The 14993-nt window shown below is 49.6% G+C and overlaps 2 protein-coding genes across 4 annotated transcripts in view; one reads left to right on the forward strand and one right to left on the reverse strand.

Annotated features, from left to right (window-relative positions):
- The window catches only part of LOC117660204 (H-2 class II histocompatibility antigen, E-S beta chain-like), a 325613-nt gene that overhangs the window by 52042 nt on the left and 258578 nt on the right, over positions 1–14993 (forward strand). The window lies entirely within an intron of this gene.
- Positions 2749–10812, reverse strand: LOC117659968 (HLA class II histocompatibility antigen, DR alpha chain). Of its 2 annotated transcripts, XM_060687802.2 has the most exons (5): positions 10619–10812; positions 7936–8214; positions 5709–5990; positions 4755–4905; positions 2749–3978 (listed from the first exon to the last, which is right to left on the reverse strand). In XM_060687802.2, exons 1-5 carry the CDS (start codon positions 10704–10706, stop codon positions 3975–3977), a joined length of 804 nt encoding a protein of 267 aa, XP_060543785.2. In that variant the 5' UTR covers positions 10707–10812; the 3' UTR covers positions 2749–3974. The 2 variants fall into 2 exon arrangements, with proteins under 2 accessions (XP_060543785.2, XP_087741037.1); XM_087884911.1 differs by lacking the exon at positions 2749–3978 and having other exon boundaries at positions 4751–4905; positions 10619–10765.

Below are 14993 nucleotides of genomic sequence, written 5' to 3' on the forward strand. Positions count from 1 at the left end.
GCCTCTGAGCAAGAGCAAAGTGCATTTTCTTCCCCCTGGGGTCACTTCCCGGAGTCAAAGGCCAAGGATTGCCTTGGGGGATGCCTGGAATATTCCAGATACGGACCTTTTTGGAAAATAAAAGTCCCCGTCAGTTATTGGTTTATTGCCACCTAATAAAGCAGAAGTGGGGTCCAATTTCCTCCAAGAAACCGAGAGTCCGCTCCATCGTCAGCTGCTTTGCAACGCCCCTCCCCTCTCTACAGCCCCTCCCACACTCCCCTGGACCAGCGCCAGGGGTTTTCCTCGCTTGGATGGGACTTTCCACGAACCGGCCAATCAAAACTCTGAAACAGACTTGGTCACTAGTTGCCAGGCAGGGAAATCCATTTTCTCGTCCGATTCACCACTTAAGCTGTGCGGCTGCCTTGAAATTGTCACATCTCTGCGGAAGAGATTCGTTTCCCCCCACAAATGCTTTATTAAAGTTTACTGTACTCTAAAATTCAATTAAAGATTTTAAAAAAGAGAGGGGTCAGGATAAAAAAAAAGAAGAAAGAAAAGGAAAAAAGGTGTTGACTCTTTTCAGTAGTGAAAATACTTTTGACTTTTGACTTAGATTTAGTTATAACCAGCCATTTCTAAAACTACACGTTTATTCCATCTTCAAACTAAAATCTATTTTTTTTCCTATTTCAAACCTAAAAAAAAGAAGTGATTTCCCAGTGGAAACAGGACTGAATAAAAATCTTCTCTTTGTTTAAAAGCCTTTGCATTGCCGTCCCAACGAAATCCATTTCCCCCCCCCCATCCATTTTTTTTAATTGTGAGGGGAAAAAAATACGTTTCCATTTACACTTATTTAATTTTCTGCACTGTCATCATCTACAGGCAGTCCTCATCTTACAACAATTCATTTTGTGACTGTTCGAAGCAGTGGTGAAATCCAATTTTTTTTACTACCAGTTCTGTGGGCGTGGCTTGGTGGGCGTGATGTGGCTTGATGGGCTTGGCAGGGGAAGGATACTGCAAGATCTCCATTCCCTCCCCATTCCTGGGGCCAGCCAGAGGTGGTATTTGCTGGTTCTCTGAACTGCTCAAAATTTCTGCTACCGGTTCTCCAGAACCTGTCAGAACCTGCTGGATTTCACCCCTGGTTGAAGATACTATGGCACTGAAAAAAGTGACTTATGACCATTTTTCACACTTACGACCATTGCCGCATTTCCTCAGGGTCCTGCGATTTATATTTGGATGCTTGACAACTGACTCACATTTTTTTTTTATCCACCTATCATCTATCTATCTATCTATCTATCTATCTATCTATCTATCTATCTATCATCTATATATCTATCATCTCTTTCATATATCTTTTTTTTAAAATTTATTTATTTAAAAAAATACATCAAGAAAAAGAAATAGTCAAACAAATGATCGCGACAGGAACTTTACATGATATTTACACTTTCTACGGTATGTAGACTTCAGTCAGATTTAACAAATATTAAACATAATCCTGGTTATATTTGACTTTTTGGGCGTCTGTTGTTCAACCAAACATACCATTTGTCCCAACATTGGAAATATATGGAGTCCTTTTGATCTCTCAATGCTTTAGTCAGTCTGTTGGCTTCCGCATAATCCAAAATTTTCTCCAGAATCAAGTCTTCAGCCGGCAGGTCTTTCCCCTTCCAATGTTGGGCGAAACATATTCTTGCTGACGTGGTGATAAAAACACACAGACACCATATATTTGTGCCTATGTTGTCTGGCCTAATGTTCAGTAGATAGTACTCTGGTTTCAGAATTAGGTTATAACCTGTGATTTCCATGATCCATGCCTGTATGATTTTCCAGAATTCAGTCGTCCTGGAACAGGTCCACCACATGTGGAAATAGGTGCCAATCTCCCCACACTTCCAACAGTTTGGTGAGAGATTTGAATACATTTTAGAAAGACGAGCAGGTGGAAGGTGCCATCTATACAGCATCTTGTACACATTTTCTTTGTATGATGTTGCCCACAGGAATTTCATATGTTTAAGCCAGATTTCTTCCCATTTTGTCATATCAATTGGATAGCCAATATTTCTCCCCCAGGCAACTGACTCACATTTATGACGGTTGCAATCTCCCGGGGTCATGTGATTTTTGCAACCTTCTGACATGCAAACTCACTGGGGAAAGCCAGATTCACTTAACAACCCTGTTACTAATTTAACGACTCCAGTGATTCAGTTAACAAATGTGACCAGAAAAGTCATAAAATGTGGCAAAATCCAATTAAAGAATTTCTCACTTGGCAATGTACATTTTGAACTCAGTTATGGTCGCATCCCGAGGACTACCTGTATAATAGCACAAATTGTCTCCAGAAGTTGTGAATGCTCCAACACTGGAAGTTCTTAAGAAGATGTTGGATAACCATTTGTCTGAAGTGGTGTAGAGTTTCCTGCCTAAGCAGGGGGTTAGACTAGAAGACCTCCAAGGTCCCTCCCAACTCTGTTATTCCATTCTATTCTAAAAATCATGATTATTTTTTCAAAGTCTTTCATCACGCGCCCCGAAAGGAAAACATTTAGTTCCGCTTTTATATTCCTTTTTACAAATCCGCCGAAGATTTTTCTTCTCCCATCATGAAATCCACGGCTTTCTGGCTCCTTTGACCCTCCCTTCCCCCGCTCCCCCCCCCCCAAAAAAACCTACAAACCGCAATCGACAATCGCTTCCCTTTCTATAAGCACAAAAGGGACAGGAACAGACACGCACAGTTGAGTAATATCTTTATTAGAAAGAAGAAGCATCAGCCAGGACTGGAAGCGTTTCTGGTTCTGCAGCGGTTGCAAAAAAAAATTAAGAAGCTGATTTTGCAGGACAGAGGGAATTTTTTTGGGGGGGGGGATGGAATGGGGCGTGCAGAAGGAAGGCACTGGTGTTTAAAAAAAAAAAAGCCTTAATAATTCTACAGGGAGCGCAAGGGAAATGGCTAAATCACTGTCCAGGGTCCTGAAAAAGGGATAGAGACCCTCTGCCTTTGTCTAAGCTAGCGGGTTTTCACATTCTATTCAACGGGAGCAAGCAAGCTGCGGTTGAACTTTCAGGGAGTTTGTGGTCCGGGACGGCAGATGTTAAAAGCCGAGGCAGAGGTTGCCTGAAGGGAAGTCTCCGAGACAAACCAAGATGAGGGGGTGGGGTGTCACTGAAGAGCGATGCTAAGGGATCACCTGCCCTGCCTTCCCCAACAACATAGGGATCCCCCAAAAAACCCCATGGAGATGATCAGAAAGGGAGGGGAGTAAATGAATCAAGAGGTGGGGGGATGAGTACCAGAGAGTGTGCCCCTTTTAGCTAGCCCTGGTTCCTTGGGCGGACCTTAAAATCAGCCTTCTCCATCACTAGGGGCTCGCCGGCAAAGGCTCTGTGTTTTCTCTCAATAAAGGAGAATATTCTGTAGCTCAGGGTTGACATGAGGTGCTCTCTGAGCTTGGATGTTTTCTTGCAGAGATTTCATGACCCAACTAGGTAACCGTATCAGTGCTGATGGTGTTACCCAATTCAGGTCATGAAACATCTACAAGAAGACAGCCAAGCTCGGAGATCCCTCCCTTCTAGCCCTGATAATATTAGCTAGTTGGGTCATGAAACGTCAGCAAGAAGATAGCCAAGCTCAGAGAACACCGAGGACTCTCCGACGCCTCCCCACCCCCCAAACTCTCTCACCCCTCCTACATTCGCCTCTAACCCCAATGCTTGGAAGACAAGGGACTCCAGGATCCCCTGGGAATGTTGCACTTCTGGGACCTCCAACAAGGACGGTGGGAAAGAATGTTGGCAATGGGGCAGAGAGCATCCCCCCACCACACTTTCTGGTTTACTCTGGAGTCGTCACAAGTGTCGGAAAAAGAAAAATGTGCAGCACATGTGTAAATGCAGCTCACGGGGATGGGGGGGTGGTGGGGGTGGAGGCGGCGAGTCAAGCCTGCAATCGTGGTTTACCTGGAAGGAAGGAAAGAAAGAAAAGAGGGGTGAGAATTCTGGGAGGGGGAGCCACTGGAGAGAAAAACCCGATGTACAATGCTGTGCCTGATCTCTGTGGGTCTTCCACAGTGGGGGGGGAGGCTTCCCAGAGTCACCCCTTCCTCCAGATGCCCCAAGGCACAGCCCCCCCACTTCAGAATGAACCCCCCCCCGGCTGAGGGGCTAAGTGGGGAGAAACCAACCCTAAGCAAACCTCAACTCAGCTGGATGCTGAATCACGCAGATGGTTCAACTACTTTAGGAGTAAAGACTATGGAGGGGGGGTTCCCAAAAAAATCAAGAGGGGGCCACAATACTGCAATGGAAGCTTCCCCCCCACCTTTCTAGTTGTGGTTGCCATTGACCCCTTGCAGAATCCCCTAGACCGTCTCTCTTCAGACTTCAAATTAACTGTGTTTGGGGGTTTTTTTTTAACGAAATAAAAATTTGTGGTTTGTTGAAGAAGTGACAGAGGCCGGAGAAAGACATGCAACGGTTCATACATCACACTCATGAAAGAAAGCTCCCTCATGCAAAACCTCAGATGGCCACTAGGGGATGGAACAGAGACTCCCACTGGCTGCCCCCTAGAGGCTCCCTGCAGTTTTGCAGCCCAGATAACTCCCCCATGTCCTAGCTTAGCCTGGGTCACTTGCTATGAATCTTCCCCACCCCGGATGATGCCAACCTGGTGGATTCCCGCCCCCCTCCCTTGCCCTCCCCCCAACACAGAACTGGAGGGTCCAGGAACTCACAGGGTTCCTCGGCGATAGTTGGCCTCTCCCATCTTCCGGCTCTTTATCATCAGGATGGTGCCAATCACAATGCCCAGAAGGCCTATCGCCAGGCCCAGCGCACAGATCACATTCTCAGTCGTCTCCGGGAGGGGCTCTGGGATATTGGCGTCTATGGGACGGGAAGGAGAAAGGGATAAAGTGGGGAGGCGGCCATCCGAGCACCTCCTGTCCAGCAGGCATTGCAGGAATTCCTTGGGAGTTTCCACAGTGAGGGTCGGGCGGTGGGGGGGGGGACTGGCAGTCAGCAGAAATCCAATTTCAGGAAGTCACAGAAGCCTAGGGCTACAAGGGACTTTGGAGGTAATCTACTCCAACCTCTGGCCCAGAGCAGGAACCTTCAAACTTTCCCAGACAAATGTCTAACCAGTCTTTTCTTGAAATCTTCCAGTGAGGGACCTCCATGGCTTCAAGTAGCAGGGAGTTCCCCTGCTTCATTGCTTTCCCTGACAGGAAATTCCTCCTTTAGTTCAAGTTTGGATCCCACCCTGTGGAGTTGCCACCTGTTGCTTCTATCTTACTTGGAGAATGTCCCCTTTCCGAGGTACACCACTCTGAGAGACCCTTGCCTATGTGGGAAGATGCCACCATGTCTTCCGCTCCCTTCCTCCTTCTCTCCCTCAGGCCAAAGATCCTCAATAGGATTTGACCCTCAGGCCTCTCGCCATCTTTGTCCCCCTTTGCTGCCTCTTTAAGGTCTGTTTGTGTGTGGGGGGGGAATCCCCCATCTATTCAACACCTGAAGCCCCACCTGGAACATCTGGCAGCTGTGGGACAGACGGGCGCAAGGAAGGCAAACTTGGGAGTGGGGTTTTCCAAAGGGGACACCCTCCCCTTTTCAAATTCCCTTAGATACGTGGGACCCCTGACCCAAAAGGTTACCCCCCCTCTGCCCCCCCTCCCTGTTCTGCTTACTCCAAATCTTGCTCAGGGACTCCGTGAGGCCCCAATGTTCCACCACGCAGGCGTAATAATCATCCGCATTTGGGACGAAGGGCAGGTAGGAGAACCGGCGGAAGGAATGGTCCTTCTTGGGGTAGTAATCCATGGTCTGCACCCCTTCGGTCACCGGCTTGCCGTTCTTCACCCAGGTCATGTTCAGCACCGGCGGGGAGAAGCCGTCCGCCATGCAGATCAGTATGTTGGGCTCCTCCATCTCCACCATCGTCTCTGGGTACACCATCACTTTTGGAGGCACTGCAGAGAGGAGAGGGGCTTCGGTTGAGGGGAGGGTACCTTGACTTCCTCCAACCCTTGGAGGAAGAAGGCCATCCTTCAACGATGGGAAGTTCTCAGGAGAAGTCTGAGGGACATCCAGCTGGGATCAGAAGTCCACTTCTTGGCCCAGTGAGTGGTTAGGTCAGTCAGTCGATCAATCCATCAGAATAGAGCTGGAAGAGATCTTGGAGGTCTTTTGGTCCAACCCCTTGCTCAAGGAGGAGACCCTAGACCACATCAAGTCAGAGGGTTCCCACATATGGCATCAAGATTAATGTAGGTTTGTTTTTATGCTGCCCTTCTTCCCTACAAGATTATTCTGGCTGCTGACGATGTTCAAGAGGAGGAAGGAGAGGAAACGCCTCACAAGTTTGTTGTGGTTTTGTTTGAAAGAGAGAGAGATGAGAGAGAGAAGAGAGGAGAGACAGAGACAGAGAGACAAGAGAAGAGAGGGGAGAGAGAGAGGAGAGACTGAGAGAGAAAAGAGACAGAAGAGACAGAGAGACAAGAGAACACAGAGAGAGAAGAGAAAGAGAGGAGAGAGTGAGAGAGAAAAGAGAGAAGAGAGAGAAGAGACAGAGACAGAGAGACAAGAGAACAGAGAGAGAGGAGAGAGCGAGAGGAGAGAGAGTGAGAGAGACAAGAGAACAGAGAGAGAGGAGAGAGAGGAGAGAGAAAAGAGAGGAGAGACAGAGAGAGAAGAGAACAGAGAGGAGAGAGAGAGGAGAGAGTGAGAGAGAAAAGAGAGAAGAGAGAGAAGAGACAGAGACAGAGAGACAAGAGAACAGAGAGAGAGGAGAGAGCGAGAGGAGAGAGAGTGAGAGAGACAAGAGAACAGAGAGAGAGGAGAGAGCGAGAGGAGAGAGAGTGAGAGAGACAAGAGAACAGAGAGAGAGGAGAGAGCGAGAGGAGAGAGAGTGAGAGAGACAAGAGAACAGAGAGAGAGGAGAGAGAGGAGAGAGAAAAGAGAGGAGAGACAGAGAGAGAAGAGAACAGAGAGGAGAGAGAGAGGAGAGAGTGAGAGAGAAAAGAGACAGAAGAGACAGAGAGACAAGAGAACACAGAGAGAGAAGAGAAAGAGAGGAGAGAGTGAGAGAGAAAAGAGAGGAGAGAAGAGACAGAGACAGAGAGACAAGAGAACAGAGAGAGAGGAGAGAGCGAGAGGAAAGAGAGTGAGAGAGACAAGAGAACAGAGAGAGAGGAGAGAGAGGAGAGAGAAGAGACAGAGAGAGAGACAAGAGAACAGAGAGAGGAGAGAGAGAGAGGAGAGAGAGTGAGAGAGACAAGAGAACAGAGAGAGAGGAGAGAGAGAAGAGAGAGGAGAGAGAGAGACAGAGAGACAAGAGAAAAGAGAGAAGAGAGAGAGGAGGGAGAGAGAGGAGAGAGAGTGAGAGAGAGGAGAGAGGAGAGACAGAGACAGAGAGACAAGAGAACAGAGAGAGAAAAGAGAGAGAGGAGAGAGAGAGAAGAGAAAGAGAGAAGAGAAAGAGAGAAGAGAAAGAGAGAGATTGAGAAAGAAGAGGAGAGAGAGAGAGGAGAGAGAGACGGAGAGTGTTACATGGAGGGCAAAACGAAGAGGCTAAATCCCCTCACACACACCCTTTATCAGTTGAGTTCACGGGGAAGCACCTTCCAGGGATCCATCTGGTGTAACCCTCCGCCCTCCCCAAGTGTCCTCCGGATTTCAAGTGGGCTCATCCAGGGGTAGCAGCAAGAGAAAGGGAGGTGAGAAGAGCCCAGACTCCTCCTGTGAAAGGAAGGGCCAGGCTTCCACAGCTCGAGGGTCGTGTCTGCCATCTTGACTTTTTTGACTCCCCTCCCCTCTCCGGGATGCCAGGGCTCCGATGGGGGTGGGGGCAGGAAGGAAGTAAAGAAGGAAGAGATGGAAACCCCACCCCCACCCCTGCCCTCCTGGCCCTCTCACCGTTAACGGCGGGCGTGTAGTTGGATCTCTTCATCAGGATGTCCAAGTTGGACTGCAGGACGGCGATGTTCCCTTGGGCGCCCTCGGCCTGGAAGCTGGTGAAGCGCCCGAATTCGGGCAGCCGCCAGATGGTCTCTCTCTGCTCCAGGTCCACGTGGAAAATCTCGTCGTTGTCGAACTCGAACATGAACTCGGAGCTGCTGCTGGTGTTCCGGCGGGTCTTCTGGACAAAGGCCACCTGGGACAAGACCTCCTCGCCTGGGACAGGACTGTCCTGGGCTGAAAGAGGGAGAGAGGGAGGGAGGGAGAGAGGGAGGGAGCGGTCAGTGAGTCCTGACACCACAAGGCCACAGTCCCCCTCCCTTGGAAAAAAAAACACCGAAGGGGATTGGAGAGAGAAGAGGTCTTGAGTAGACTCTAGAGCAGGGGTCTCGAACCTTGGCAACTTTAAGCCTGGAGGACTTCAACTCCCAGAATTCCCCAGCCAGCTTTGTTTTGCTGGCTGGGGAATTCTGGGAGTTGAAGTCCTCCAGGCTTAAAGTTGCCAAGGTTCGAGCTGGCTGGGGAATTCTGGGAGTTGAAGTCCTCCAGGCTTAAAGTTGCCAAGGTTGGAGACCCCTGCTCTAAAAAGAGTGCAGAGAAGAGCAACCAAGATGATTCGGGGACTGGAGGCTCAAACATACGACGAAGGGTTGCAGGAACTGGGCCTGGCTAGTCCAGTGAAGAGAAGGACCAGGGGAGATGCAAGAGCAGTCTTCCCAATATTTGAGGGGCTGCCCCAGAGAGGAAGGGGCTCAACCTATTTTCTCCAAGGCACCTGAAGGCCAAGGTCCACAAGGAATCATGGATGGAAACTGACCAAGGAGAGATTCAACCTGGAAATAAGGAGAAATTTGGTAGTAGAGCCTTGGTAGTACAGGGGTTTAAGGCACCCTGTTATTAAGCTGGTTATTAAGACCAGCTGCCTGCAATTACTGCAGGGTTCGAATCTCGCCAAGGCTCAAGGTTGACTCAGCCTTCCATCCTTTCTAAGGTAGGTGAAATGAGGACCCAGTTTGTGGGGGCAATAAGATGACTTTGTATAAATATACAAAAGGATGAAGGCTATTGCTGAGCGCATTGTAAGCCGCCCTGAGTCTTCGGAGAAGGGCGGCATATAAATCAAAATTAAAAAAAAAAAAAAATTTCCTGACGGTGAGAAGAATCCACCCACGGAACAGAAGTTGCCTTCAGAAGTTGGGGGAGCTTCATCCCTGGAAGCTTTCAAGGACAGAAATGGTGGAGGGTCTCTTGCTGGGCGGGGTTGGACTAGATGACCTCCAGGGTGCCTTCCGACTCTGTTAAATCTTTCATCCGTTCGTTGCCCAGACATGGCGAGCGGGCGAGGGCGTGGGCGGGCCAAAGGGCTTGGGGGCAGAAGGGTGGTCCCAGCTGGGGGGTGGGGGGCTCCTCCCCTGGCCCCCTCCCTTCCAGACGGCAACCCCCCACCCCCGAGTCCCGGGGGCGCGGGGGTGGGCGGATGGTTAAAGCGTTCAGCTCCCCACGGAGGGAGGGTCCACCTTCTCTCTTGGCGCCCAGACTGGATCCCTGACGGATCGATCTCGCCTGGGGGAAGCCAAGGATCCGGGTGATTTTTCTTTTTTTTTTTTGCCCAGCCCGCGGGCGGTGGCTGCGTTCCCACGAAACTGCCCCAACTCGGGCCTTTTCCGGGTTCGCGGAACGGCCTGAACGCGCCCAAGGGCAGGATTCGCCCGACACGAGAGGCTGGGCCGCCACCGGGCAGAACTGGTGGAGGGTCTCCTGCTTGGGCGGGGGAGGGGGGAGAGGGGGGGGCTCCCGGAGGGTTGGACTAGATGACCTCCAAGGTCCCTCCCGACTCTGGGAATCTGACACGCGGGCCTGGCTCCCCCCCTCCCCCCCCCGCAGTTGCCGCGGCCGGCGAGCTGCTTGCACCCCGCACAGGAAGCCTCGGAAAGCCCCCCTTTCTTAGAATAGCCGGTCGTGTGAATGCCACCCCACCCCACTCACTTCCCCACGGATAGGGGAGGGGGGGGCAGAGAAAATCGGTTCCCGTCCTGCCCCCGACTTCGCTAACTCGGGAAACGGGGAGGGGGGGTTGGGGGAAAGTCGGAGTGGGGGCAGAGATCCCCCCCTCTTCTTCCGGGCGAGGGGTACAGCCTTTCCCCCCTTCCCCCCACCCCCGCTTCCCTTCCCCTCCCTCTCTCCCTCCCTCCCCCCACCCCCACGCCTGCTTTTCGTCCCCTCCCTCTCTCCCCCCTTCTCTTCCCCTCCCTCTCTCCCTCCCTCCCGCACCCCTGCTTCTCTTCCCCTCTCTCCCCCCGCTTCCCTTCCCTTCCCCTCCCTCTCTCCCTCCCTCCCCCACCCCCACTCCTCCTTCTCTTCCCCTCCCTCCCCCCGCTTCCCTTCCCTTCCCCTCCCTCCCTCCCCCCACCCCCACCCCTGCTTTTCTTCCCCTCCCTCTCTCCCCCTTCTCTTCCCCTCCCTCTCTCCTTCCCTCCCGCACCCCTGCTTCTCTTCCCCTCTCTCCCCCCCCGCTTCCCTTCCCTTCCCCTCCCTCTCTCCCTCCCTCCCCCACCCCCACCCCTGCTTCTCTTCCCCTCCCTCCCCTCCGCTTCCCTTCCCCTCCCTCCCTCCGAGGGACCCCCAGAGAGGCGCCCCTTACCTCTCCCGAGCTCGGCCAGGGCCAGGAAGAGCAGCAGGAGCCGCGCCAGCCCCCCGGGGCCCCCCACACCGTTGCCTTTGCCAGCCATGGAGCTTCGGTCGCAGCAGCGAGACGACGGGAGGGAAAGTGGAAGCGACGCGTCGCGCGGGGCAATTTAGCCCGGCCGTCGGCTGGCAGGGCGGCCTCGGCCGCTCGGCGACCAATCAGAAAATCGGGCGCCGGTGACGCCGTTGTCGCCGGGTAAAGGAAGGCCGGCAGGTGGACGATCCCGGAGATAGAACGCTGCGGCCGAAGCCCAGCCGACCTCTGCAGCCCGCAGCCCTTCCCCCCCCCACTCCTTGCCCGGGGTCTCCGGTTCTGGGGGGGGGGCTGCTGCTGGATTGCCCCCTCCCCGCAAGAGGGGTGGGGGCGGTTTCAGTCTTCCCAATTCCAAAGGGAGCGGAGGGGAGGGTGCCTGGGGCCCTGCTGGACTCTGATTCAATCAATCAATCAATCAATCAATAGAGGTGGAAGGGACCTTGGAGGTCTTCTAGTCCAACCCCCTGTTGGGAGACCCCATATACCATTCCAGACAGGTGGCTGCCCAGTCATGTTTTTATTTAAAAAAAAAAAAACACTTCCAGTGACAAAGCACCCACAACTTCTGGTGGCAAGCTGTTCCCCTGGTTAATTGTCCTCACTGTCGGGAAGTTTCTCCTTCATTCCAGGATCCTTTCAGATCCATTCAGATCCTCCCTAAGCTTGGCTAAAGGTTCAGCATCTGGCCTTGTAAGGAAGGGGGCAACGAGGTTTAGTCCCGCCTTGGCCATGAAAGACAGCTGAGTGAGCCAGTCCTCGTCTCTCAGCCCGTCCCACCCCACAGGGTTGTCATTCTGGGGTGAAGGAACCGGCAGGAGGATTAGCTTATGTTCGCTGGCTTGCATGATATGTCAGAGTCGCTTTCGAACCTGGCAGAGAATACATCTGATGTATAAATATAAAAAGTCGGGGGATAAAAATAGAGGAATGGTCATTAATTGTTTTTGCAAAGAAGACGAAGAAAGAGAGGACCACCTGGTGAGCCGCTGGAGGAAGATCGCAGGGACTGACCATGTGGATGTGCTGGATGAAAAAGTGGCAATAATGGAAAAAATCTGCCAAAAATAAAATAGAATAGAATCACAGAGTTGGGCTTGGAAAATGGTCCACTATTCCAACAGACTGTGCGATAATCGGGAAAAATTTTCGAATGTGCAGAAATGGACAAACTTACTTTAGAGTTAAACAATAAGGAAGACTCGGAATGTTACTTAACTTGGGATAATTGGTATCAATGGATAGAAATTAAAAATAAGGAATGTATAGAACAAAATAAGATATAAAATGTGATTAAATATGTCGATTAAGTAGGAATATGTGGGAATAGACGAAGAAAGTTAAGAATTAAGTACTGTCAGAAAGACGTTGAATTGTATAATTATTATGGATGTATTTTTCTCATAGAGGTGTATTTTTTTAAATTTGATTTATATGCCGCCCTTCTCCGGAGACTTAGGGCGGGTTACAGTGCATTAAGCAATAGCCTTCATACTTTTGTATATTTATACAAAGTCAGCTTATTGCCCCCACAAACTGGGTCCTCAATTTACCCACCTTAGAAAGGATGGAAGGCTGAGTCAACCTTGAGCCTGGCGAGATTCGAACTTACTTTAATTGCAGACAGCTGGTGTTAAATTACAATGCTTTTAGTCTGCAGAGCTATCCAGGCTCCTTAACTTGTAACTTAATTTTAACTTGTATTTTTGGATTTTAAGTGTTAATAAAGGTTTTTCTAAAAAAAAAAAAAGATAGGGATGGAGATAGGGATAGGGATAGGGATAGGGATAGGGATAGGATAGGATAGGATAGGATAGGAATTATTTTTTTAAAAAAAAGAATAACAGAGTTGGAAGGGACCTTGGAGGCCTTCTAGTCCAACCCCCTGCTCAGGCAGGACAATCTATACCATTTCAGACAAATGGTTATCCAACATCATCTTAAAAATTTCCAATGTTGGAGCATTCACAATGTCTAGAGGCAGGTTGTTCCACTGATTAATTGTTAATTAACTGTCAGGAAATTTCTCCTTAGTTCCAAGTTGCTTCTCTCCTTGATTAATTTCCATCCATTGCTTCTCGTCCTGCCCTCAGGTGCTTTGGAGAATAGCTTGACTCCCTCTTCTTTGGGGCAGCCCCTGAGATACTGGAAGACTGCTATCCTGTCTCCCCTAGTCCTTCTTTCCATTAAACTAGACATACCCAGTTCCTGCAACCGTTCTTCATGTGTTTTAGCCTCCAGTCCCCTAATCATCTCTGTTGCTCTCCTTTGCCTGCGAGCCAGAGCTATTCCGAGACCAGAAAATAGACAAAGTAAACACAAAATGAGGAAGTTAAAGTGCTCTGGGACTTCAGAATTCAAACACACAGGCGCCTGCCACACAACAACACCCCTCCCCCCCACAACCTGACAATTGAAGCCTTGTTAGAGACCCCGCACAGCCCTTCAGCATCTCTGTTTCTGTCGCTCCCCCCTGGGAGGAGATTTTGAAGCATCTCTAGCAGGTATCTCTGGAGATTCTCAGTCATCCAAGTCATGGTTGTCCCAAAGGCACCCTGTTATTAAGCTGGTTATTAAGACCAGCTGCCTGCAATTACTGCAGGTTCGAATCTTGCCAGGCTCAAGGTTGACTCAGCCTTCCATCCTTTCTAAGGTAGGTGAAATGAGGACCCAGTTTGTGCGGGCAATAAGCTGACTTTGTATAAATATACAAAAGGATGAAGGCTATTGCTGAGCACATTGTAAGCCACCCTGAGTCTCCGGAGAAGGGCGGCATATAAATCAAATTAAAAAAAAGAAAAGGGGGGGGGGCTTTTTTCAAGAGGCACCTGGACTTTCTTGGTTTTTCTTTGAAGACGTTTCGCTTCTCATCCAAGAAGCTTCTTCAGTTCTGGTTCTTTTTCTTCATCCAATTATCCTCCAAAGCACCGGAAGGCAGGACAAGGAACAACAGATGGAAACTCATCAAGGAGAGGAGCAACCTGGAATTAAGGAGAAACTTCCTAACAGTGAGGACAATTAACCGGTGCCACCAGAAATCGTGGGCGCTCCATTACTGGAGATTTTTAAGAAGAATCTAGAGTCTATTTATTTATTTTATTTATTTATTAATTTTATTTCTATACCGCCCTTCTCCCGAAGGACTCAGGGCGGTGTACAGCCTAATTAAAAACACAAAGACAGACAGTATTTTTTTTTTTAATTTGATTTATATGCCGCCCTTCTCCGGAGACTCAGGGCGGCTTACAATGCGCTAAGCAATAGCCTTCATCCTTTTGTATATTTTATACAAAGTCAGCTTATTTCCCCCACAAACTGGTCCTCAATTTACCTACCTTAGAAAGGATGGAAGGCTGAGTCAACCTTGAGCCTTGGAGAGATTCGAACCAGCAGAAATTGCAGGCAGCTGTGTTAATGACAGGGTGCACTAAACCACTGTACTATCAAGGCTCTTTAAAGTCTAGAGACAGTCACTTATCTGAAATGGTATAGGTTCTCCTGCTTGAGTAGGGGGCTGGACTAGAAGACCTCCAAGGTCCCCTCCAGCTCATTCAATCTATCTCTAGCAGGATTACTAGATTCTGGAAGAGTTTTGCTCCTTATGCCATCCACCTTGTGAATTCGCAGGATTCTTTTTTCTCCCATGGATATTTATACACCTGAACTATGATGTTGATGTTGGCAGAGAAACATCACTAGACTGGGATATTTCTCTGTGTCATCTGTGTGTGTGTAGGTGGGTATGTGCATAACAATTATCTTTTGAGAGCTGAATGCAATGAAATTTCATTTTAATGTCTGCTGATTCGTGTACATTTAAAGTGACAATAAAGTTTTCATCCTGTCCTGTCCTGTCCTGTCGTGGATCGTGGACGTGGCAGTCCCTGGAGAAAGCAGAAGAAAAGAGAAAGTACTGGAGAAGATAACAAGACCTGCAAATAGACATACAAAAACATTGTGGCAAAAAAAAACAATTTAGACCTCAACTGAGCCCTAAATTTGCTGTCACTAAGCAAGACAGTTGTTAAGTGAGCTGCGCTCCTTTTTATGACCTTTTTTTTGCCACAGTTCTGAAGTGAGGTTGTTAAGCGAATCATGCTTCCCCCGTTGATTGTCTGAAGGTCGCTAAAAGGGATCACATGACCCCAGGACCGTGCAACCGTCATAAACGCAGGCCGGTGGCCAAGATCCTGACCATGTGACCCTGGGGATGCTGTCACGGTCATAAGTGTGAACATCGATCATCAGTCACTTTTTCAGTGTGGTTGTAACTTTGAACGGTCACTATCTGAATGGTTGC

The sequence above is a fragment of the Pantherophis guttatus genome, chromosome 2 (genome assembly GCF_059756535.1).
Source record: "Pantherophis guttatus breed Tessera chromosome 2, ASM5975653v1, whole genome shotgun sequence".
Lineage (NCBI taxonomy): Eukaryota > Metazoa > Chordata > Lepidosauria > Squamata > Colubridae > Pantherophis > Pantherophis guttatus.